The following is a 26,137-nucleotide window of genomic DNA, read 5'->3' as shown; positions in this document are numbered from 1 at the left end:
TGGTTTTGGTGCCTTCTCCTGTTTCTTGATACCTGCACTCTTGATTTTCAGGATTTGACAAAGTATCCAAGACCCTTATGTGTCCCTCCATGCCTGCTTGATTTCTTCTTTATTTCTTCCTTCCTTTCTTTTCTTTTCTTTTTCTTTTTTTTTTCTGTTTCTACCTGCTTGATTTTTAACTGAAATTAATAATGTATTGGTATTTTCCAGTAAAGTGTACTTATTGTCTTAATATATTTGGGCTGAATGCAGACCTATTTATTTCTTCTAGAAAGTTGTGGGTGGTACTGTCATAACTAGTGTTATTGAGTGAAGGTAAAGGTTTACTATAATGACAGCAATTTTGTTCAGTTTCTTTATTAAGTAAGTAAGAAGTACATGAACTTTACTTCACCAAGTTCATATAAGAGTAAAATCAAGAATGAGAACTAAAGTTATTCCTTTGTTTTCTAAGGAAATTGTATTAATATATTTCTCATTTCTGACTCTCTACTCAGACATTTTGTTTCCCTCCCAATCTGGACTTCATAGTACTGAAACTAATGCTTATCAGAAATTTTTTTTAAAAACTACCTTTTTTCTTTCTTTCTTTCTCTCTTTCTCCTTCCTTCCTTCCATCCTTCTTTTCTTCTTTTCTCTTTGCTGAGCTTCTCAAAGGCAATGAGCTCTATAATGTGCTCTTAATTTTAGTTTTATTTCTGAATATGGTTTTCTTATTCATATTTTTTTCCACTCTTTTTTACTTCCTTGTGTTGTTCTAGAACCTTTTCTTATTTTTAACTTGTCTTTTCTCATTCATTCAGTCTTAGTTTTTAAACCCCTCAGGGAATAACAAAATAAGTATTCCTTCCTTTTTCAAATATGTACATCACTCTTTAAGTGAGAAAAAAAATTAGAATAGATGCTAATCAGGGCATTAGTCAATTATTTAATACCAGTCAGACTTCATAGATACCTGTTTCAGCCTATTGTCTTTAAATTGGTAAGACTGCCTTACCCCTACAAAAAGCAAATCAGGTAAGATGTACACATTTTAGATTTCTTGGAATAAAGAATTAACTACTTATAGAATATCATAGCTTTTGAACTTTGAAGTATTAACTAATTATAGAATATCATAGCTTTTGAACTTTGAAGTTTAACAAATTGGAAAGTTGACCCATCTCACTAATAATTATGCATAAAATAGCCAGGTGTGGTGGCTCACGCCTATAATTCCAGCACTTTGGGAGGCCAAGGCAGGTGGATCACTTGAGGCCAGGGGTTTAGACCAGCCTGGCCGCATGGCAAAACCCTGTCTCTACCAAAAATATAAAATTAGCCAGGCATGGTGGCGCATGCCTATAATCCCAGCTACTCGGGAACTGAGGCAGGAGAATTGCAAGTATGAAGGGGCTGGCCACCCCATCCACATTCCAGCCAGAAATGGGGAGAGCAGAGAAGGGGAGGGACCAGCATTTCCTTCTAAGTTCAGGACTCATTTTTTGTGCGCATCACTTCATCTTGCATCCTGTTGGCTAGAATCTAGTCACCTAGTGACATCTAGCTACACATTTTTATTTTTGGAAAGCTTGAACCCAGTGGGTGGAGGTTGCAGTGAGCCGAGATCACACCAGTGCACTCCAGCCTGGGCAACAGAGTGAGACTGTCTCAAAAAAGGAAGCGAGGAAGGAAATAATAATAATGCACACAATGACCTTGCCATCATAAGTTTATTTTTTGTAGAATAAAGAAGTCAGTATTTATTCGGTGATCTGAAGTGTTTGATAAACAAACTGTTTGGATATCATTAACTTTCTGCAGGTCAGAAGTGCACATTCCTGCTGTCTCAGTACAATTTGGTGTCATCCTTGAAGCATACTGCCGGGGAAGTGTGGGGCACATGAAAGTGCTTTCTAAGCAGGTATCAGCTGTTTTATTTATTCATTTTTTCTTTTTTTGACAGACAACATTTAAAGCATGAATATCAGCTTGTTTTAATCTTCATGTTCAATTTGATACATGGTGTTTGATCAGTTTTATCAAATGCCATTTATCCCACCACATTTATTTCATAGAAGTCTCAGTAACAAACAACCTGATTAATACATTCTTTTATCAAAATTTAGGTCAAAAAGTGAAGTTTCGATGAACTTAGCAGAAAAATATTAACTGAATGCTACCTGAAAAATAATTATTCGGAATTCCTAATATATTCTATATTAATCCCAAAGTGCTAAGAAATGCAGATGTGAACCACCGCGCCCAGCCCCACCCCACCCCCCCCTTTTTTTTTTGAAATGGAGTCTCGCTCTATTGCCCAGGCTGGAGTGTAATGGCACTATCTCGGCTCACCGCAACCTCCACCTCCCGGGTTCGAGCGATTCTCCTGCCTCAGCCTCCCGAATAGCTGGGACTACAGGCATGTGCCACCATGCCCAGCTAATTTTTTGTATCTTTAGTAGAGATGGGGTTTCACTATGTTGGCCAGGCTGGTCTCGAACTCTTGACCTCGTGATCCGCCTGCCTCAGCCTCCCAAAGTGCTGGGATTACATGTGTGAGCCACTGTACCTGGCTGCCCCACCCTATTTTTATATCAGATTCCTGATTTCCAGTTAAACTACTCTTTTCTAATTCCTTTGCGTTGCCAGAAGAACTCTCATAGGCTTCCATTAGGTGTTTTTAATATTTAGGATTTTTCGTGATGTTAAAAACTTTTTCTGATCCCTTCCTTTTGAAAAGCCCATTAATGATGGTAATAATAGCTAATGTTTATTCATCACTTATTATGGGTCATTTATTCTTCACATAACATGGAATCAATACGATTAATCCTCTGAATTTTATAGAACCTTGAAATATATCTCACATCTCTGCCCATTTCCCTTGTATTTATGGCTATCATCCTAGTCCAAGCTACTATTCTTTTTCCACTGGACTTCATTAACTTCCTAAATTGTGCCCCTTGTTTCCCTTCCTACATGTCCCCCCACATTCTGTACACAGAAGATAAAGTGACCTTTTAAAAATGTAGACTGTGGCCACATGCAGTGGCTCACACCTGAAAACCCAGCACTTTGAAAGGCTAAGGTGGGAGGATCACTTGAACCCAGAAGTTTGAGACTAACCTGCACAACATAGTGAGACCTATCTCTAAAAAAAATTAGAAGGTGGCTTGCAACTATAGTCCCAGCGACTTGAGAGGCTGAGGTGGGAGGATTGCTTGAGCCCAGGAATTTGAGGTTGCAGTGAGCTATGATTTGACTGTACCACTACACCCTAGCCTGGGCAACAGAGCAAGACCTTGTCTCAAAAAAAGAAAAAAAGTAAGTAGATTGTATTACATCATTTCCCTTTTAAAATCCCTTTTGAAATCCCTTCAATAATTTTTCATTGCACTATGAGTAAAATTCAAAATTTCTGCCAAAGCCTATTAGGCTGTATGTAGTCATAACTTGCTTAATGTCATCATATAACCAGTTTCCACACTGCATATTTCTTGAAGCCTCAGCTTGATGTTAGAGACAATAAAAGGATGATGTATGTATGAACAAATTATTCTTACTCCTGTTTTTCTTTTTTTTTTTTATTGATGAATTGTGAGAGGAAGACTTTACCCTGTACATAGCAGTTCTTATTATTACTATAAACTTATAAAAGAACAAGGTGTTGAAACACTTCAAGTATTTAGACTTATGGCCATGGGGTATTCAGGACACTGTTCCAGGAAGTGTGGATATCAACACTAATTGTTGATGGAGCGTGAAAACTTTCAACTGTACAGACATGGAAGAAGTTTCAAATTTCAAATACTTGTAAAAAGTTTCTATTTGCTTAGCCCAGGTTTTATCTGGTTGCCTTGTCACCAGTGTTTGTACGGCTCCTGAAACTGTTGAGAAGTAGAGTGATCTGTGGTTTTAACAGATGGCTAACTTGGCAAGTCCCAGTCATCTCAATTTTATCATCAAGCTGCATAGGTCCTTCCTAGTTTCCTGTGAGCAAGGTCTCAGCCTCTGTGGAAACTGCATGCTTGAATTCATCTCCCTACATAGTCTTAGTGGTTTCCTTGCATAGAAGCAGAGTTTAAAAATGAAAATATGTTATAAATTAAATCTCTTGTTCATGGAATTTCAAGCCACATTGTTTATATTTGTGATATACATATTTTATATGCTTGTTACATACCGTATACTTTTTAATTCTATTTTTAACATTTGTTTTTTCCAGTTTTAATGATATACTCATAAAATAAGGTGCTCCTTCTTTGTGCGTGGCTGAGGTTGTTATGAATTTTACATAATATGACATAAAAGACCCTCAGTTATTAAATAATAAAGTTGAATTTTATTTATTGTTACTATATATTTATTTATTTTATTTTTTGTGATGGAGTCTCACCCTGTAACCCAGGCTGGAGTACAGTGGCATGATCTTGGCTTACTACAACCTCTGCCTTCCAGGTTCGATCAGTTCTCCTGCCTCAGCCTCCCTAGTAGCTAGGATTACAGGTGTGTGCCACCACACTCAGCTAATTTTTGTATTTTTAGTAGAGAGGAGGTTTTGCCATATTGGCCAGGCTGGTCTTGAACTCCTGACCTCAAGTGATCCGACCACTTCAGCCTCCCAAAGTACTGGGATTACAGGCGTGAGCCACTGCACCTGACCCTTATTTATTTATTTTTTGAGACATAGTCTCACTCTGTTGCCCAGGCTAGAGAGTGCAGTGGTGCGATTTTGGCTCACTGTAGCCTCCAGCTCCCAGGTTCCAGTGATTCTCCTGCCTCAGCCTCCTGAGTAGCTGGGATTACAGGTGCACACCACCATGTCTGGCTAATTTTTGTATTTTTACTAGATAGGGGGTCCATGTTGGCCAGGCTGGTCTTGAACTCCTGGCCTCAACTGATCCACTTGCCTCAGCTTCCCAAAGTGCTGGGATTACAGATGTGAGCCATCACACCCAGCCTAAAGTTGAATTTTAAATGTAATGGTTTTGATTTAGTTGGCCATTGTTGATATACCTTGTACTACTTGAATAAGTTCTTTTTTTTACTTGCATAAGTTTTGATGGCCATAGTTATTATAAAAACAAGTAATTTAGATTTGAATAACAAATAGTATGTCTATATTCACACTTACTTTAAAACAATTATTTCTAGCTATTCTGTTAATGGAAATAGAATGTATTGAAATATCATACAAGAGTGATGACAAGAAGTAGATATTAAGGTTGAATAGCAAGAACCTTAGAGTTAGTTACTTCTACATAGGTTTTTCTCTTATACTATGAAGTTGGCCAAATGGACTGGTTTAGGTTAGTGATGTCTCAAATTCTACTATACAATGAATTACAGAATTTTGAATAGTTTAAGTTTCATATTTTTCTTTCTTTCTTTTTTTTTTTTTTTTTTGAGACAGTTTCTCACTCTCTTACCCAGGCTGGAATGCTGCAGTGGTTTAATCTTGGCTCACTGCAACCTCCACCTCCAAGGTTAAAGCGATTCTTATGCCTCAGCCTCCCGAGTAGCTGGGATTACAGGCAAGTGCCACCATGCCTGGCAAATTTTTGTATTTTTTTTTTTTTGTAGAGATGGGGTTTCACCATGTTGCCCAGGCTAGTCTCAAACTCCTGACCCCAAGTGATCCACCTGCCTCAGCCTCACAAAGTGCTGGGCCACATTTATCTTCTTAAGTACCCATAGTGTGCACCTGGCCCACATTTATCTTAAGTACCCATAATCTAAGTCTGCTTTTCTCGAATTTGTAAGATTTTGTTTAAGAAAAGGTTTAAAGAAAGTTTGAAAATGATGCTATAACAACTGTTAAAAATAAATTGTTTATTGTATGTAAAATGCTTTTCGTAAGTCAGACACTATTTTTACTTCAGCTGGTTATGTGTGTATGTTTATGAGTCTGTGTTGGGAGCAGGTGTTCTTGATTGATGTCATCACATGATATTATATTACTTTTAGTCAAATAAATTTTTGGTGTGGGGAACTTATTTTTCAGGTTGAAGCACTCAATAAGTTAAAAACTTTAAATAGTTTAATCAAACTGAATGCAGTGAAGTTAAACAGAGCCAAAGGGAAGGAGGCCATGCATACTTGTTTAAAACAGAGTGCTTACCGGGAAGCCCTCTCTGACCTGCAGTCACCCCTGAACCCATGTGTTATCCTCTCGGAACTCTAGTAAGTGACTGTACTTTGCCCAGTGAATCTCCTGTGAATAACAAGCAGAAAGTCACTGCCTTAGGGGAGTAGTAGGGTCAGCTGTCAGCCTCAAGAAGTAGAATATAATTAAGGAAGGAAAATCTTAAAAGTTCTCTGAGGCTATGCTTATATTCAATAGGATGTATGCTTATCAGCTAAACTTACCTGTGGATTCAGTGAAACTTATTACAAATGAATTTATATTTCAATTATATGTAATTAAATTTATTTTCTATATTACTGATATGTAAGAGTTGACAATCCTAATAAGCAAAATGTTGCAAACTATAGTAAATTATTTACTGATTGATTTTCCTATTTTAAAATGAGATCTTGTCTTGAGTGAATTTGGCAACTTATTTCTCACTTTCTCATTCCTTACAAAAGTAATAATGGAAAATAATAATCTGTATTCAGTATACTATCAGTATTCAAATGAATCCCTTGTTAAGAAATCAAAAATGGTCTCAAAATAGTTCTAATTTTAATCCAATGATTTGTTCTAATTTGTTATTCACTAAATGTAATAATGTAAAGTTAAGCAAATAAAAGGAAACGAGAGGAGGAATGTTAAGTGGAGAAGGTGAGAAGGGAATCTTGGGTTTTGAGTCCAGCCTATTTTGCATTAGTATATGCCACCCAAGGCTGTCCTCATTGTTGCTTTTCTACCAAGTGGGACTCTTCTAAGTCTGACTCTTCTGCAGACCGGAAAGGAATAGATGAGGAGTTTTCCCAAGCCTAGTATATCTTGGTAAAATTATAATCTTCTGTATCATTACACTGAAGTTGACTCATTTTCCCCACTTCATTTCAGTGTTGAAAAGTGCAAATACATGGATTCCAAAATGAAGCCTTTGTGGCTGGTATACAATAACAAGGTATTTGGTGAGGATTCAGTTGGAGTGATTTTTAAAAATGGTGATGGTAAGTACTGAGATTTTTAACATCATCAAATATCTTAGAATTTTTCATTTGTTGCCATTTTGCTTTGTCTGAAAGGTGATGTGTAGTGTAAGTGTGTAACAGTTTGCAGTCAGGAAGGTAGCTATTAATGGTCATAAAGTCAAATTCATCGTGTCCTAAATGCCTTTTTTTCCCTCTTATAAAATGATTCATACCATTCACTTAAATACACTGTCCTAATGAATCTTCTTTTGTTTCCTCCTACAAAATACAAAGTGCGCCTACTCCTTTGATTAAAAAGCTTTTGAAATACAAGATATTATTTTTCCTTTTTTTTTATTTTTTTGAGACAGGGTCTCACTGTCACCCAGGCTGGAGTGCAGTGGCACGATCTTGGCTCACTGCAACCTCCACCTCCCAGGCCCAAGTGATCATCCCACCTCAGCCCCCCAAGTAGCCGGGACTACAGGCACACGCCACACCTGGCTCACTTTTTGTGTTTTTTGTAAAGATGGGGTTTCACCATGTTGACCAGGCTGGTGTCGAACTCCTGAGCTCAAGTGATTCACCCACCCCAGCCTCTCAAAGTGCTGGGTTTACAGGCATGAGCCACCATGCCCAGACAAGGATATTTTCAGTAATATATTCATACGTCCTGTTTCAGTGACAGCAATATTGATTTTGCTGCCATTGTTTTGTATTTTAATGAAAGTACCTGACAGACCCAAAATTTGTAAAGGAAATGCCTCTGAAGTAATCACACCAGCCAATAGTCAGTGGTGACTTGTTAGTTATGTGACTACAAACAAGTCACAGAAAACTAATTGAGCTTCAGGTTTTTCACATCCATGAGGATTATAGCATCTGTATGTCAGGGTTATTAAAAGGAATTGAGATAACATAAGTAAATGTGCTTATCAGAATATGTGCTTACAACTTACAAAGAACTCATAGGGTTTTGCTTAACATTTAATGTCACTTGATCATACACATGTCATTATGTGGATGTCACTAGTTTTATGTGCTCTATTCCCCGAAAATACCCTTAGACATGATAATAAATTCAGCCATTACAGTTTTGTATGCAAAATGTGATGCAATTACTTATGTGATCTTAAGAACTCTCTGTGTAGTTGTAAAAGCGAGCAAGAAGGAAAAAATTAGCCATGTAATTAATGTAATACACATACAGTGTAATACCAACAGTATTACAGCATACAGTTAGTACAGTAACTTACACATGGTAAACAATTTTTAAAAATCTTTTAATTTAATGTCTAAAATAATGTCACAGGGACATGCTATCCAAAGAGTGTAATATTTGTTATAAAATTAGTGAAAATATTAGCACAGCATTTGTTAATGTTTTTAGTTAATTCTGAGTTATTCTTGAATTAATTAGTTACAGGGCATAAAAGGGAAAGCACTTGTAATGAAGCAGTTTGTTTTCCCTTAGATTTACGACAGGATATGTTGACACTCCAGATGTTGCGCTTGATGGATTTACTCTGGAAAGAAGCTGGTTTGGATCTTCGGTGAGATCTAGTCTTTTTTTTTTTTTTTTTTGGTCTAATGTTGTTGTCTTCCCACAGCAAAATATCTAGAATTTCTTGTTAATTCCTTCCCTCTTGTTCTTATTTTTAGTTGTTTTTCATAATAATATTTATATAGCACTTCACAATGTGCTTTCAAATATGTTGTCTTGCCTAAACTTCTTCAGTTTAAAACTACACATGTGACTGAAATTCCAGAAAGAAGGAATAGGTTTGAAGTTTAATAAGGCTTGGACAGACAGCAAGAATTACATTCCAGCCTATGGTTTTGAAAGATGTACTGTGGGTCATGGCAATGACAAAGCCAGAGAAAGTCCTGTGCCTTTTTATACTTAGTCCGGGGACATTCATTTCTCTACCTACCAAGGGAAAAGAGAGGAAGATGTTTAGGTGCATTCTCAGGTTTTTAGCTTGCCACCGTCAATAGGGGTAGATAGTGAGCAGAAGAAGTTTGTGGTGTGGTGACAGAAAAAAGGAAACATAAAATCAAGCCTCAGACTGGGAATTGTATTCACAATGAGCAGAACAGGGGGTAAATATTTAAAGAGCCCATAGAAATGAACATAAGGAAAAGATGTGAAAAGGCATTTTATAAAAGGTATAAAAATAAAGTAATAGGCATGGTGGTACATACCTGTAATCCCAGCACTTTGGGAGACCAAGGCGGGCAGATCACTGGGGGTCAGGAGTTTGAGACCAGCCTGGCCAACATGGTGAAACCCTGTCTCTACAAAAATAATAATAATAATAAGCCACTATAGGCATGTGCCTATAGTCCCAGCTACTTGGGAGCTGAGGAGGGAGGATTTCTTGAGCCCAGGTGGTCAAGGCTGCAGTGAGCCAAGATCACGCCACTGCACTCCAGCTTGGGTGACAAAGTGAGAACCTATCTCAAAAAAGGAAAAAAAAAGAAGTCTTAACTTTTAAAATGGAATTATTTATGTACTTTCATAATATATCAAACTGTATATAAATTCTAAATATTTCATAATTTCTATTTTTATCTTATTGACTCCTGAACTATTTAAAATTACAGCTGGATACAGTGGCTCTTGCTTTTAATCCTAATATTTTGGAAGGCCAAGGTGGGAGGATCGCTTGAACCCGGGAGTTCAAGACTGCCCTGGGCAACAGAGCAAGACTCTATCTCAGTAAATAAATAGATAAATAAATAAAATTTAATTTCCAAAGGCATACTTTTTTGTTTATCTATGATTTCTAATTTTATTGTGTTGTTATTGTATCAAGTATATGTTCAGATCTATATTCTCATTAAAGTTCAGTTTGAATTTGTCACTTCATAGATGTGTTACAACCTCCTATTATAATTGACATTTGTCGTTGCCTGCCTGCAGTCTTGTCAGTTTTTATCTTGATCTTATATTGGTTTTTTCTTTTTTTGTTTGTTTGTTTTTTGAGTCAGAGTCTTACTCTGTCACCCAGGCTGGAGTGCAGTGACATGATCTCAGCTCACTGCAACTTCTGCCTCCTGGGTTCAAGCAATTCTCGTACCTCAGCCTCCCGAGTAGCTGGGATTACAGGCATGGGTCACCAGGCTTGGTTTATTTTTGTATTTTTAGTAGAGACAAGGTTTCACCATGTTGGCCAGGCTGGTCTCAAACTACTGGCCTCAAGCATTGATCTTGTATTTGTAAATCTGTGCAAGGTTTGGTTTCTTTTAGCCTCTGTGCCCTCCTTTATCATTAAGAAATATGCCTCTTAATCCCTAGTAATTTTGTTTTAATCTGTTTTGTCCAAAATTGACATTTGTATACCAGCTTTATTTTGGTTAGTATTTACCTTTGTATCTTTTATTTTTAACTTTTATTTCATTTTATATTTATCTCCTGTAAATAGCATATAGTTGAATTTTTTTGTGAGGATGGATTTACTCCAATAGGAAAGTATTTTATTAGGAAATTTTAATTGTTTATTGTGATTACTATATACTTATTTCTACTATCTTATTGTATGTTTTATATTTACATCCTTGTTTTTGTCCTTTTTCTCATTTTCTTTTGTTGGATTGATAGAGTTTTAAAATTTTCATTTTCTCTTTCTATAAAATACTTTTAAAATTCTTACTTATTAAAAAAAATTTTTGTGGCTGGGCACGGTGGCTCAAGCCTGTAATCCCAGCACTTTGGGAGGCTGAGACGGGTGGATCACAAGGTCAGGAGATTGAGACCATCCTGGCTAACACCGTGAAACCCCGTCTCTACTAAAAAATACAAAAAACTAGCCGGGCGAGATGGCGGGCGCCTGTAGTCCCAGCTACTCGGGAGGCTGAGGCAGGAGAATGGCGTGAACCCGGGAGGTGGAGCTTGCAGTGAGCTGAGATCCGGCCACTGCACTCCAGCCTGGGCGACAGAGCGAGACTCTGTCTCAAAAAAAAAAAAATTTTTTTTGTTAGAGATGGAGTCTCACTCTTACCCAGGCTTGAGTGCACTGGCATAATCATAGCTCACTGCAGCCACAAACTCCTTAGTAACACAATCATAGCTCACTGCAGTTACAAACTCCTGGGTACCAGCAGTCCTCTCACCTCAGCCTCCTGAGTAACTAGGACTACAGGCACATGCCACCATGCCTGGTTCATTTAAAAATTTTTTTGAGAGTCAGTCTCACTATGTTGCTCTGTCTGGTCTCAAACTCCTGGCCTCAAGCGTTCCTCCCACCTCAGTCTCCCAAGTTTACAGGGATTACAGACATGTGCCACCATACCCAGCTCATATAGAATCTTTATATGCTATATTATTTATTTTAGGGAATATTCTTAAGTTTTTAGACTGCATATTTGATTTAACAAATTCTTTTTTTTTCTTTTTTTCTTTTTTCTTTTGAGACAGGAGTTTTCCTCTTGTTGCCCAGGCCAGAGTGCAATGGCATAATCTCGGCTCACTGCAACCTCCGCCTCCCGGGTTCAAGAGATTCTCCTGCTTCAGCCTCCCAAGTAGATGGGGTTATAGGCATGTGCCACCATGCCTGGCTAATTTTGTATTTTTAATAGAGACGGGGTTTCTCCATGTTGGTCAGGCTGGTCTTGAACTCCCGACCTCAGGTGATCCACCCCCTTTGGCCTCCCAAAGTGTTGGGATTACAGGCGTGAGCCACCGCGCCCGGCCTGATTTAACAAATTCCAAAGTTAATCCATAACTTAGCCCTCTTCTTGATCGTTATAGGTACTTTAGGATAAATTCTACCACTTATATTTTAACTAATATTTAACAACTCCTTATATTAGTTATTTGTTATGGTGAATTTTTACTAGAATTTCTTATATACAATTTTAAAGATTTCTTTATTCACCATTGCTTTTTGTAACATACTCCCTCACTCTAGGTTTTGTCTAAAAACGAATTTATATTACCCTCAATCTTGAGTAAGGCTGGGCACGGTGGCTCACACCTGTAATCCCAGCACTTTGAGAGGCCAAGGTGGGTGGATCACCTGAGATCAGGAGTTCAAGACCAGACTGACCAACATGGCGAAACCCCGTCTCTACTAAAAACACAAAATTAGCAAGGCATGGTGGCATATCCCTGTAGTCCCAGCTACTTGGGAGGCTGAGGCAGGAGAATCTCTTGAACCCAGGAAGAGGGGGTTGCAGTGAGTGGAGATGGCGCCATTGCACTCCAGCCTGGGCAACAAGAGCGAAACTCCATCTGAAAAAAAATCTTGAGTAATAGTTTAGCTGGGTATGGAGTTTTTGTTTATTATTATTGGGATACAGTATAATTGTCATATCACAATTCACTGGTTTAGAGTATACATTTCAGTGGTTATATGCATTTTCTGAGTTGTGCAACCATCACCACAATTAATTTTACAACATTTTTATCAACCCTCCAAAAACCCTGCGCTCCTTAGCTGTTACCCCCATCCCCCTCCCTGAAACCACTCCAACTCTAGGCAACCACTAATTAATTTTCTATAGATGTACCTTTTTTGGACATTTCATATAAATAGAAACACAATATGTAGGCCTTTGTCACTGGGCTTCTTTATTTAAGCATAATGGCTTCAAAGTGTATTCAAGTTTTAACAGTGACCAGTATTTCATTTCTTTGAATCATTGTCAAGCAATATTCTTTTGCAAGGATGTGCCACATATTCATACATCAGTTAATGAATATTTTGGTTGGTTTCACTATTTTGCTATTATGATAACTGCTATAAAACAATACATAGATAAATATACACAATTAGTGCTATAAACATTTGTGTACAACTTTTGAGTAAATCTGTGTTTTAAATTCTTTTGGTAAATACCTAGGATTAAAATTACTGGGACTGATGTTAACTTTATGTTCAACTTTTTGAGAAACTATCAAACTGTTTCCCACACACCTGCATCATTTTACACTCCAACCAGCAGTGTACAAACGTTCCAATTTCTCTTCATTCTCACCAACACTTGTTATTGTCCATCTTTTTTTTATTATTGCCACCCTAGTAGGTTTGAGGTGTTATCTCATTGTGGATTTAATTTGCATTTTTCCAATGACTAATGTTGTTGAGCAGCTTTTATGTGCTTGTTGGTTATTTGTATACTTTCTTTGATGAAATTTAGATCTATTTAGATCCTCTGCTCATTTGTAAATTGGGTTATTTGTCTTTTTATTGTTAAGGTATAAGAATACTTTATATATTTTGTATACTAGACCCTTCTTAGATAAATTATTTGCAAATATGTTTTTCTGGTTGGTTGTTCACTTTAATTTTTAAATAGTATGTGTGGTAGGAATCTAACTTTATTCTTTTCCATTTAGATATATAGTTGTCTCAGCACCATTTGTTGAAAAGATTATTCTTTCTTCATTGAATTATCTTGGCATCTTTGTCAAAAATCAATTGATTATACATGTGAAGGTTTTTTCCTGAACTCTAAGTTCCATTCTATATGTCTGTCCCTATGTATAGTTTTGATTACTGTGACTTAATAATAAGTTTTGAAATCAGGAAGAATGAATCCTCCAACCTTTGTTCTTTCTCTCTTTTCATTTATCTGGGATTGTGTTAATTTTTCCTTTGTTTCTGAATAAGAATTTTGCTACTTGATAGGTTTTCCTTCAGCATGTCTAATACATCATCCCACTTTCTTCTGGCTTCCCTGGTTTCTAATGAGAAATCAGCTGTTAATCTCATTTAAGATCCTTGTAAGTGATGAGTCATATCTCTCTTGTTCCTCTCAAGATTCTCTTTATTTTTGGCTCTTGACAGTTCGATTATAATATGCCTACTTCTATTAGAGTTTATTCTACTTTGAATTAATTGAGCATCCTGGACATATATATTATTGTTTCTCATTGAATTTGGGGAGTTTCTGGCCATAATTTTTTCATATATTTTTTCTGCCTCTCTCTCTCATCTCCTTCTGAAACTGCCATTATGCATTTATTGCTATGCTTGATGGTGTTCTACAGGTCTCTAAGGCTCTGTTCTTTTTCTTCATTATTTTTTCTTTTGTTTCTCTGATTATAGATAATTGACCTATCCTCAAGTTTGCCAATTTTTTATTATGCTGGAATCTGCTGTTGTGCCTTCCTGGTGAATTTTTAAATTTCACTTATTGCCCTTTTCAACTCTGGAATTTCTGTTTGATTCATTTAAATAATTTCTATCTATTGATAGTCTTCCTTTGTTGATACATCATTCTCAGTTTTTTCTGTTTTGTTTGTTTTGAGATAGAGTCTCGCTCTGTTGCCCAGGCTGGAGCATAGTGGCACGGTCTCGGCTCACTGCAACCTCCACCTCCCAGGTTCAAGCGATTCTCCTTCTCAGCCTCCCGAGTAGCTGGGACAATGACAAGTGGCCACTATAACTCCTGGCTAATTTTTGTACTTTTAGTAGAGACAGGGTTTTATCATGTTGGCAAGGCTGGTCTCGAACTCCTGACCTCAAGTGATCCACCTGCCTCGGCCTCCCAAAGTGCTGGGATTACAGGTGTGAGCCACCGCGCCTAACCTTGTAGTTCTTTAGACATGGTTTCCTTTAGTTCTTTGAACATGTTTAAAATAGGGGTTTTTAAATCTTTGTGTAATAAGTTCAAAATTTGAGTTTCCTGAAGGACAGTTTCATTGAATGCATTTTTCCTGTATATGTGCCATGCTTTCTTGTTTCTTTGTATGTCTCATACTTTTTGCCAAAAACTGTTCACTTTAAATAATTTTGCAACTCTGAAAATCAGATTCCTTCTCCCTTCTGGATTTGTTGTTGTGGCTGTTTATTTTAGTGACTTTTTTGAACTAATTACATAAAGTTTGTATTTTTTGCCATGTGTGGTCACTGATGTCTTTGCTTAGTTTATTGGTCAGCTAATGGTTGACCTGATTTTCTTTTTTTTTTTGAGATGGAGTTTCACTCTTGTTGCCCAGGCTGGACTGCAATGGCACGATCTCGGCTCACCGCAACCTCTGCCTCCCAGGTTCAAGCAGTTCTCCTGCCTCAGCCTCTGTAGTAGCTGGGATTGTAGACATGTGCCACCACGCCTGGCTAATTTTGTATTTTTTTTTTTTTTTTTAGTAGAGACAGGGTTTCTCCATGTTGGTCAGGCTGGTCTCGAACTCCGGACCTCAGGTGATCCACCCGCCTCAGCCTCCTAAAGTGCTGGGATTACAGGCGTGAGCCACCGCGCCGGCCTGACCTGATTTTCTTAAAGGCCTGGAATCCACTCCTCTTCCAGTCTGCTGAGGCACTTTATGTGCATGTTGGGTCATGCCTTCAATAGTCAGCCTGGTAGTTCAGAATTGTGCCTTAGCCCTAACTTTCTGCTTTCACAAGGCCCCCAAGTTAGCCATAGTTGAGAGCCAGGGCCTTGTAAGCTCTTTCCTCTGCATGTACACAGACCTGGGAATCCACAATAGTATCCATGCACATGGCCTTCTAGATTCCTACCAGTAATTTTGGAGCTTTTCAATGCACCATATGGACATCTAATTACCTATCTTTTCCTTTTAAGCTTTCAGTTAGCTTGTTGGTTCCCCCAGCTGTTATTTACCCCCAAGACAGCTTCAATGTTAAACAGATGCCTCTGAGTGTTTTTGAGAAACTCCCCAGGAAAAAGGCAGTTCATGCTAGGTGAGGTCTGAGTCAGGTCAAATAAACATAGTATTGTAAGTGGGATCTTCCTGGAAACTACCAGAGAGGCCAAAGAATGACAGTCTGTGGGAATTGGGCTTTGAAGGAGCTCCAGCTTCATTTTTCTTTCCCCTGGTGGCTGTCAGACTTGTATTCACCATGATTGTGGGCTGTTTGTTGTCAAGGCTACCACATAACTGGGAAGGGGGTTGGGACTAGGCCATGGTAAAACAAAAGAGATTCAAGGGTGTGTGTGTGTGTGTGTGTGTGTGTGTGTGTGTGTGTTTTAAATAAACACTCATTGGATTGCTGCAGGCCTTTGTTAAATTTTCAGAACTCTAAAATAGTTGATTCTGACAATTTTTGTCCATATTCTTGTTGCTTTTATGGAAAAGTAGATATTCAGAGTTTGATATCATTTGGCTGTAGAAGTTTGAAATCCAAATTGACTGTTTTCCTCAGAAGCCTTGAGGATATTATTCATTTGTCTTCTCGTCTCTTTAGAAGTCTGTTCTCAGTCTAGTTATTGGTTCTTTGTAAGTAATGTCTTTTTTACACCTTAGTGCATCAAAAAGTTTCTCTTTGCCTTTAGTGTCTACAGGCACAATACACAATTGTGCGCGTGTATTGCTTTTCTTTTTTTCATCACCATTTTCATTGTGCCTTTTCAAAGAAGTCACATCTTTTAGTTTCTAAAAACTTTGAACATTTCCTTCAGTATTGCAGTTCTCCTACTCTCGTCTTTTTCTGCAGCTCTAGTAGATTTATGTTAAATTTTCCTATTCTCTCCTTTATGTCTCTTAACTTTCCATATTTTCTATCTTTTCATATCTTATTATAATAGTTTTACTCAAGTCTCTGTGTGCTCTGGCATTGACACCAGGCTGAGTCTTTCCATATCTTTATGTGACTTTCTTAGTAATTTCCTATTCTTTTCCAGTTAATTAATTATCTCTGCAACAGTGTTTACTCTCCTGTATTGTATTTTTTTTCTGCTTAGACTGTCTATTCTTTTACATCTCTTTCATTTTAAAGTCTCTCTCTCTCTTTTTTTTGGACGGAGTCTCGCTCTGTCGCCCAGACTGGAGTGCACTGGCGCAATCCTGGCTCACTGCAAACTCCGCCTCCTGGGTTCACGCCATTCTCTTGCCTCAGCCTCCCGAGTAGCTGGGACTACGGGCACCCACCTCTGTGCCCGGCTAATTTTTTGTATTTTTAGTGGAGATGGGGTTTCACCGTGGTCTCAATCTCCTGGTCTCGATCTCCTGACCTCGTGATCCACGTGCCTTGGCCTCCCAAAGTGCTGGGATTACAGGCATGAGCCACCATGCCCAGCCTTTTTTTTTTTTTTAAATGGAGTTTCGCTCTCTCGCCCAGGCTGGAGTTCAGTGGCACGATCTTGGCCAACTACAATCTCCACCTCCCGGGTTCAAGCGATTCTCCTGCCTTAGCCTCCCCATTATCTGGGATTACAGGAACCCGCCACCATGCCCGGCTAATTTTTGTATTTTTAGTAGAGGCAGGGTTTCGCCATGTTGGCCAGGCTGGTCTCGAACTGTTGAACTCAGATGATCAACCTGGCTCCATCTCCCAGGTCAAAGTGCTGGGATTACAGGCGTGAGCCACCACGCCCAGCCTAAAGTCTCTTTCATATTGCTCTTTTTTAGTTCTTGGGATATTACTTTTTCATTTATCTGTGTAACTTTATTCATTTCCTGATATAGTTAATAATACTCAGTTTTGAATTCATTATTGATGGATATTATGTTTTCTGTAAAGGTCCTTTGCTTCCTGGGTTATGAATATATCTGTAAAAATGAGTTTGTATTTTGTTTGTGCTCTTGCCAAAGGCCGGTACACATGATCAACCAGTTTTTATGTTAACTCCCTACCTTCAGACCATCACACCTCATAGTTTATATTTAGATCTCACAAGAGAGTGTGGGAAGGCTTGAATTTTTGCACTTACATGAAACTTTTTTTCTTGCCCACCCAATTTCTGGGGGTAGATGGGAAACTTTATACCACATCATCTGATCAGTGAACAGATATTTCAAGTTCCAGTCCTCCCAGACCTCAGCTTTGTGTGGTGTGGGATATGATGAGGTTTCTCTTCAAATAATTTGATCAATCTTTTATTCTTTAATTCATATTACCTCCTGCTTTTTTTCTCCTTTTTCTCCCTTTTTTTCCTTTTTGCCTTTGTTAGATGTGCAGGCACGCCACAGTACCAAGCGTTATCAGTACCAGCTCACATTCCTTTCCTTATTTAGAAAGAGGACTAACTTTCTAGCTCATTACAGATACCCCTTCCCCTTCCTCTCCACTTTTTTTTTTACGTGCCCACCCTATCTAAAAATAATCAAATGTTTAGCCAACCGGGATTAGTTTAGGTTGTACAACCCGACCCCAGCCAATGGGGAAAGAGTACAGGGGCAGGACTTGCGTCAGGAATAAAGGCTGTAGTGCCCCTTTGTTCAGGTGTGCTCTCCTGGCAACTGGCGAAGAAGGCACCCCTCTGCGCAGTAGTAAATTTGCTTTCCTAAAAATCCTTTGTTCCCCAGCACTTTGGGAGGCCGAGGCAGGTGGATCACGAGGTCAGGAGATCGAGACCATCCTGGCGAACACAGTGAAACCCCGTCTCTACTAAAAATACAAAAAAATTAGCCAGGCGTAGGGGCGGGCACCTGTAGTCCCAGCTTCTCGGGAGGCTGAGGCAGGAGAATGGCGTGAACCCGGGAGGCGGCGGAGCTTGCAGTGAGCAGAGATCGCGCCACTGCACTCCAGCCAGGGCGACAGAGCGAGACTCCGTCTCAAAAAAAAAAAAAAAAAAAAGAATCCTTTGTTTAAGTGTTCAGTTTCCTTAGGATTTTGAGCCTTAGTCCAAACATTAGTTCGATGTCGGGTCCAGATCCTACCTCATGGGCCTAAGTCCATGACTGTTTTTGGTGGGCATTGAAATGTCAGCCAAGTCTAACTTCCTGAGCCACTGCTGTGAGTAATCTCTATTTTTGGAACCTAGAGGTCTTTTTTTCCTTCTTTTTTAGCCACGCCCATTTATAAAACCTTCGGACTTATCATTTTTTTAATGTGATTTAGTATCTACCGCTACTTAGTCTACAAGGTTGCTAGAAACGGTTAGACTTGACATCGACTTTGTTCCTGCAAGATTATAGTATCTCCTGATTAATTTCTTAAGTTTCAGTTATAGTCTGTTCATTATGAAATATATATGTAGCCACCCTTCATTATTAACTGACCTAGGCATTGTATTAAGTTCTTCTTGTAAGTAATATCATATAGGCTTACAACTCTATAGGGCTATGTTATTTCTTTTTAACACATTAAAAATTAAAGTGCTAGAGATTTTAAACAAAGGTTACAGAAATATTAAATGGCAGAGCTAAATTCAAATCCAGGACTGTCAGACTCTAAATTAATGTCTGTTTATTATTTTACCCATCTGGCTAAGTGAGAAAACAATTGTGGTAAGACATGTCTAGTACTAATCTTGGTTTATCAAAGTATAATGGTGCCTAAAATACCTAAATTTCCTTTTTTTTTTCTTAAAGAAATAATCTTTTATTTTTAGGTTTTTCAAGTTACACTTTCCAGTAGTGTAAAGGTAGAAAGAGCAATTTGATGTGAGTGTTGTTCCTTTAATGGGATTGTAGATGGGATTAGAATAAAGAAAAGAGAGCATAATTCATCTAAAAAGGAAACCGTGGCTACCACAGGTGACAGATTTTTTCTTTTAAATTAGGAGGAATTTCTAATGCAGCTGTGTAAAAATAGAATTGGTAGCTTTGAATAGGTAGCAAGTTTTTCAACCACTCATAAGGTATACTGCATAGGTGAGGGGAATAGGTCACTAGAATAAACTGTCTGCTTGAGGACCATAAACCCAGTTGGACCTGGGCTACCTGTTTTTGTAAATGAAGTTTTACTGGCACACAGCCATTTAGTTACATATTATGGATGGCTGCTTTTGTGCTGCAGCTGCAGAGTTGAGTGTTTAGTCTGTAGTGCCTAAAATATTTATTGTCTGGCTCATTCCGGGAAGAGTTTACCAACTCCTTCTATATAAAGTAAATCCCCAGGAATATGTTTTTACTTGACTGATCCCACAAAAAAGGAGGGAAACTTCAAGCTGAAGTTTAGTAATTCACTTGTTCTTTCCAAGGTTGGCACAGAAGCTACACAGTGGTCTTCTTTGCTAATAGTAGATTCACACCATATGATGAGCCTTATTTAGTTATGAAAAGCTAAGCTAAAGACTATTTCCTGGCATTCTTAGTTCCATCAGCCTAATTGAAAACCCCAACCAAGTTATTCTTAGTTTGATTTTATTTATCTAAATGTAAAGCACATTTAGCATCAAATGAAGTTCATTGTGACCTCAGACAATGGGAGGCAGCCACATGTGGGAGTGCTGGAAATAAATCTAGTGTCTAGCTGATGGGAAACATTGTGTGAAGAAAAAGGAACTCGTCTGTCCAGAGGAATCTTTGCTGACTTTTTGTACTCTGACCCCATGTTTTTAAAAAATGAAGGACTTTAATTTTTTTTAAGTTCATTTCCAAACTGATACCTTTTTCTCACCAAACCTTTTTTACTGTTTCTATAAATATATGTACTCCAATGTTTCTATTTTGTTTGTTTTTTCTTTTGGCCAGCTGTTTAGGTTAAAGTGGGTCACGTAGCACACACTCTTTTAAGGTCAATCCCAAATCTTGAGGTACCTTCTGTACATTACTATTTTAGTACTTGTAACAGTGCCATGTTTGCATGGTTTAAAATGCATATTGCTCGTCTTCATTTTTCTGTGATGTTCCAAAATAATCTTTTGATATCTTTCATGTCAACTTAGATCATTTGTAAGACACTGATATGTTAGGACACCTTGACCTCCTTTGGCGAACAAGTAATAAGCAAATCTTATAGGCTGGGTACATGTAAACCTATCTGGCCTTGGGTAGATTTGCCAGTCCTCTGCATGCCCCCACTCCACCCCAACAAATACATGTGAAATCAGTTTTTTGACAGTTGCCTCCATTAAGACTTCATATCCGAATTACACTAATGGAGTTTACCTTTTACATCCCTTTTTTTTTTTGAGACAGGGTCTCACTGCATCACCCCAGCTGGAGTGCAGTGGCACAATCATGGTTCACAGCAGCCTCAACCCCTTGGGCTCAGGTGATCTTCCACCTCAGCCTCCTGAGTAGCTGCCATAGGCACCTGCCACTATGCCTGGCTAATTTTTGTACTTTTTGTGGAGATGAAGTTTCACCATGTTGTCCAGGCTGGTCTTGAACTCCTTGACTCAAGCAATCTGCCCACCTTGGCCTCCCAAAGTGTTAGGATTACAGGCATGAGCCACCACGCCTGGTCTACTTCCCTTTTAAGAGACCTATATAAAAGTTATTTAATGACAGTGGTGTCAGCAGTCTCAGAGGGTTGGAGGAAGAAGGTGGAAATAATGCAAGCATTAGGTAAAAGATTTAAACTTTTCTCCTTTGGAAGCCATGGGCTAAGGTACTACTCAGACTTTGGTCATTGTGTCGGAGTCAAAATCAGAGATAAGAAAGAAAAATACCACATATTCTCACTCATAAGTAGGAGCTAAATAATATATACACATAGAAGCGGGGTATGAGTTGATGGGCAATGGGGACTTAAAGGGTTGGCATGGGTGGTTGATGGTAGGTTGCTTGGTGGGTACAATGTGTGTTGCTACAGTGAAGGCCCTGACTTCACCACAGTGCAATATATCACTGTAGCAAAATTGCACTTCTACCCCATGAATATATACAAGTTGTAAAAAACAAATTTTTAAAACCAGATAACTTGCTATATACCTGTTTAGAGTAAGGATATGGTGCTGCCATCCCCGTGTTGTAGAATTTATTTCATTTTTAAATGCTTGATTTAGTGTGAAAGGTAACAAATTGCTACTTGAGTCAGAAAGTCTGAGAAAGGAGGGTAAACATTACTGAAATTGTAGTCTTGGCCTTTATAAGAAGTGTAGAAGTTGAGTGCAAAGGGGACCTAGGTGAGATGATCAGGGCCCAAGAGTTTGTCCCCAGCTTGACTTCTGTCAAACTGTGTCTCTGAGAAGGATGTTTTTCCTTCTCATTGTGAACATTCTACCCTCAAGGCACTGAAAGCTTTTATCATTGCCTGCTTTTGAAAAGGAAGTTATTGGACTTCTGCCTACTTTGGCTGCAACTGGAGTGAGAGGAGATGCAGGAAAGTGAGAAAGTGCTCTTTAACCTGGCAGTGTTTGCTTTACATGTGTTATGTCATGATAAGAATAAGGGGTGTCATTAAAAACATTAATGCTGCATTAGAAGAATGCTTCATTCTCTTATTTTGTATTTTGACAGTTCTGCTCCCAACCTCGTTTTGCTAGAACTAGAAAAGTGTTTTTATTATTACTATTTTTTTCTGAGATGGAGTTTTGCTCTTGTTGCCCAGGCTGGAGTACAATGATGCAGTCTTGGTTTGCTGCAACCTCTGCCTCCTGGGTTCAAGCAATTTTCCTGCCTCAGCCTCCCGAGTAGCTGGGATTACAGGCACCTGCCACCATACCTGGCTAATTTTTTGTATTTTTAGTAGAGACAGGGTTTTAGCATGTTGGCCAGGCTGGTCTCGAACCCCTGACCTCAGGTGATCCACCTGCCTCGGCCTCCCAAAGTGCTGAGATAACAGGCATGAGCCACTGTTCCTGGCTGAAAAGTGCTTTTAAAAAAGCATAAAATATTTTAATTTTTTTTGGAAGGAGTTTTAGAAACTTTAATTTTAGAAACTATCTGATTGTGATACATGCTAACACACTCATATACTCCCTCCTCCCCACAACACACACACAGCCTCTCTTTGTCGCTCATAAAGTCCTTCAGAGGCTTTCTCAGTGCTTTTAGGAGTATGACAGAAGTCCTTACATGGCCAACAGGGACCTGCATGGTCCTTTCAACACTTATTTTGTCTTCCTCATCTTTCTGTTGTGCTCCCCCTTGTGCTCTCCTCCAGCCCTGCTGTCATTCCTCCACATGGAAGTCTTTTTTTTTTCTTTCAAGAGAGAGTCTTGCCCTGTCACCAGGCTGGAGTGCAGTGGCTCACTACAACCTCCACCTCCCGGGTTCAAGTGATTCTCCTGCCTCAGCCTCCCAAGTAGCTGGGACTACAGGCGCACACCACCACGTCCAGCTAATTTTTGTATTTTCAGTAGAGACAGGGTTTCACCATGTTGGCCAGCATGATCTCAATCTCTTGATCTCATGATCTGCCTGCCTCAGCCTCCCAAAGTGCTGGGATTACAGGCGTGAGCCACCGTACCCGGCCAGGAAGTCTTTTTTGACTCCTACCATATTCTCCTGGCACTTCTTCCTTATACAGAGGTCACACATGCACATTGTACATTTGCAGTTTATAAGCTCAGTGAGTGTAGGAACTGCTGCTCTTTGGTTTTCTTGTTTGTTTGTTGCTTATTTCTGTATCTCCAGAATCTAACACAATGCTTGGTTAGCTGTACCTAAGTATTTATTGAGTACATGAATTCCATCCATTGTATTTTCTGTAGCTACCTGATCTTTGTTTGAACCTTTCAAGATATCTCATTCCATTTTAGTGTTCTTATTATAATAGAAATTAGAGAAAATATTTGCAACCAAAATGAGAAAAAGGTAATATTAATATACAAAGAGCTCAAATAAGTTACTGAAGAAAATGTCTAAAGCCCTAATAAATAGACAAAGAATGTAAATAGCTAAGTCACAAAAGAAATCTTAGAATGCTTAAAAGATCCAGGCGGAATGGCTCATGGCTGTAATCCCAACACTTTAGGAGGCCGAGGCAGTAGGATCACTTGAAGCCAGGAGTTACAAGCTTTGGCGACAAAGCAAGACCCCATCTCTACAAAAACCAAAAAAAACCAGCCAGGCATAGTGGCACTCACCTGTAGTCCCAGCTACTCTGGAGCCAAAGAGGGGAGGATTGCCTTGAGCCCATGGGTCTGATGCTATGGTGAGCTATGATCGTGTCACTGCACTCAGCCTGGGCAACAGAGAGACACACTGACTCTTAAAAAAAAGAAAAAAAATGGCCAAAAGAGATCTGAGAATAATTATCTTTACTAGGCGTCAAATAAGTGCAAATCAAAGCAAACTGCCACCTATTAGTTGAGCAAAAAATTTAATTGATAATCTATTTTTCAGAATGTATTGGTCTAGTTAGAATATCAATTCTCATCTTTCTGACAGACGAGTAGTCCTTTGTAAATATCCAGTCACCTCTTTTCAGTTAAAGTTGCTGTCTCCAAGGAGTTTGCAGTCCAGTTGGGGAGGTAAAATCTCAACTCAAGAAATGAGAAGTCAGCATGAAGACCCACTGATGTCGTATTGCTTTTGCTGCTCTGGTTTAACTCTTTGCTCAGTCACTGTGAACTGTAAAACATGTAGCAGTTCTTCATCTAAATCAGCCTCCCTATCTATTTTCACTCACAAGAAGCAGCCTGTTACATAATCAGTGACTGTCTTTGTAAAGACATTTTTACATCTTTTTAATCTAAAACCCATCTAAGGCCCAACTTTAAGTCTTAGATCTTCCACTTAGTTAAATGTGTGACTTTTGGGAAATTGCTTACATTACTCATTTGTAAAATTGGTAACTTACCTTATAGGGATTGTATTATTCAATTTGTTTATTCATTTTAATATATTCATTGAGCACCTACTATGTGCTAGGCCTATTCTCAGGCACTGAGGATACAACAGTGAAGATCCATACTTGGGCAGGTGTGGTAGCTCATGCCTATAATCCCAGCACTTTGGGAGGCTGGGGTGAGAGGATCACTTGAGTCCAGGAGTTCAAGAGCAGCCTGGGCAACATGGCCAAACCCTGTCTCAACAAAAGTTTCTAAAAATTAGCCCGGCATGGTGGCGCATGCCTGTAGTCCCAGCTACTCAGGAGGCTGAGGTGAGAGGATGGCTGGAGGCCATTGAGTTGAAGCTGTAATGAACTGAGATCATGCCACCACACTCCAGCTGAGTGACAGAGCGAGACCCTGTCTCAAAACAAAAAAAAGATTGTAGGCTTGAACAACCAGAAGGATGGAATTTCCCTTAACCAACATAATATGTAAACTGTTTAGTCTGGCACATGGCACTTACTGGGTATTCCATAAAGAGTAGTTTATTTCCCTGAAATTTAGAGTAAGAGTGAAAGACTTTGATCCATGTACTTCTGTCCACCTACACAAGCAAATAGAATGTTTCACCAGAATAACTAGATAAAAAATTTTATATGTAATTGGCACATTGGAATCCTTGTAAATTACTCCTGTTGGCCAAGAGATTTCTTTGGTAGAACTTGTGTTTTTCCATATGACAATAACATAGTAATGGCAAGTATATCAATAATAATAAAACTTTTTTTAAAAATTAAAGGGAAAATCTTACCAAATTAATGTTTCATTTTAAGGAAAATATGACTCTTTATGCCCATTTTTTTCCTTCCAGGATGTTGCCTTATGGCTGTTTAGCAACAGGAGATCGCTCTGGCCTCATTGAAGTTGTGAGCACCTCTGAAACAATTGCTGACATTCAGCTGAACAGTAGCAATGTGGCTGCTGCAGCAGCCTTCAACAAAGATGCCCTTCTGAACTGGCTTAAAGAATACAATTCTGGGTTAGTTTATTCTGTTTAATTATAATTTTTCTGTACAAACAACCAAACAAATACTATATGCTCCCAATAGAAGTCATCAGTGTGTTAGAGGAAATATTAGTGTTTTTTATCTATTTCTTCAATTTCATGTTAGAACAAAATGACACATAACCCTTCCTAAAGTCTTGTAGTTGGTGAATGTTGAATTCTACTTTATCTAGATCAAATTTTGGAGCTCTGCTGTAAAGTTACAATCTATGAATTTAAGTATTTAAAGATAACATATTAAAGCCTTTGTTCAAGTGCATCAGCTTCTCTAATTATGTGAATATATGAACCTAAGTGAGTTTTTAATGAGTTTGTAGATTGTGATTTCTCTAAACTAAAAAATGCAATGCTTGGAATTATGGCTATGGTGTTAGAAAAGCACTAATGTATAGGAAATAAAAGAATTTCACAGTGAGGGGGAAATGGTCTGCAAGTGTTTTTGGCTAAAGACTTCAGAGTTAGACACATTTTATCGAGGACTTTTTTAATATGAAAATCAGTTTCTAAATTTTGATCTTAAGGCCTTGTCTCCGGGGAATCTCTATTACTTACTTCCAATTGAAGTCAGTGACTTAAATGGTTGAAACTGCAGTGCTTAAGTCTTAAACATGAAATTGTAGTCAGTCTTTGGTCAAAACTAACAAAAATGTTCCCAACCCCCAGCATGATCTAGCAAAGCCATAGTCTTTTCTAACTACT

At 38.5% G+C, this 26,137-nt stretch overlaps 1 protein-coding gene across 3 annotated transcripts in view; it reads left to right on the top strand.

Moving 5' to 3' along the window:
- The window catches only part of PIK3CB (phosphatidylinositol-4,5-bisphosphate 3-kinase catalytic subunit beta), a 188,594-nt gene that overhangs the window by 153,329 nt on the left and 9,128 nt on the right, over positions 1–26,137 (top strand). For all 3 annotated transcript variants that reach the window (XM_050779675.1, XM_050779677.1, XM_050779676.1), the window contains 5 exons: positions 1,804–1,903; positions 5,987–6,165; positions 7,001–7,110; positions 8,546–8,624; positions 25,244–25,411. In XM_050779675.1, the coding sequence (XP_050635632.1) occupies positions 1,804–1,903; positions 5,987–6,165; positions 7,001–7,110; positions 8,546–8,624; positions 25,244–25,411 (636 nt within the window). The remainder of the gene's footprint in view (positions 1–1,803; positions 1,904–5,986; positions 6,166–7,000; positions 7,111–8,545; positions 8,625–25,243; positions 25,412–26,137) is intronic.

Source organism: Macaca thibetana, chromosome 2 (genome assembly GCF_024542745.1).
Source record: "Macaca thibetana thibetana isolate TM-01 chromosome 2, ASM2454274v1, whole genome shotgun sequence".
Lineage (NCBI taxonomy): Eukaryota > Metazoa > Chordata > Mammalia > Primates > Cercopithecidae > Macaca > Macaca thibetana.
This window is presented reverse-complemented; position numbering and strand designations above follow the sequence as displayed.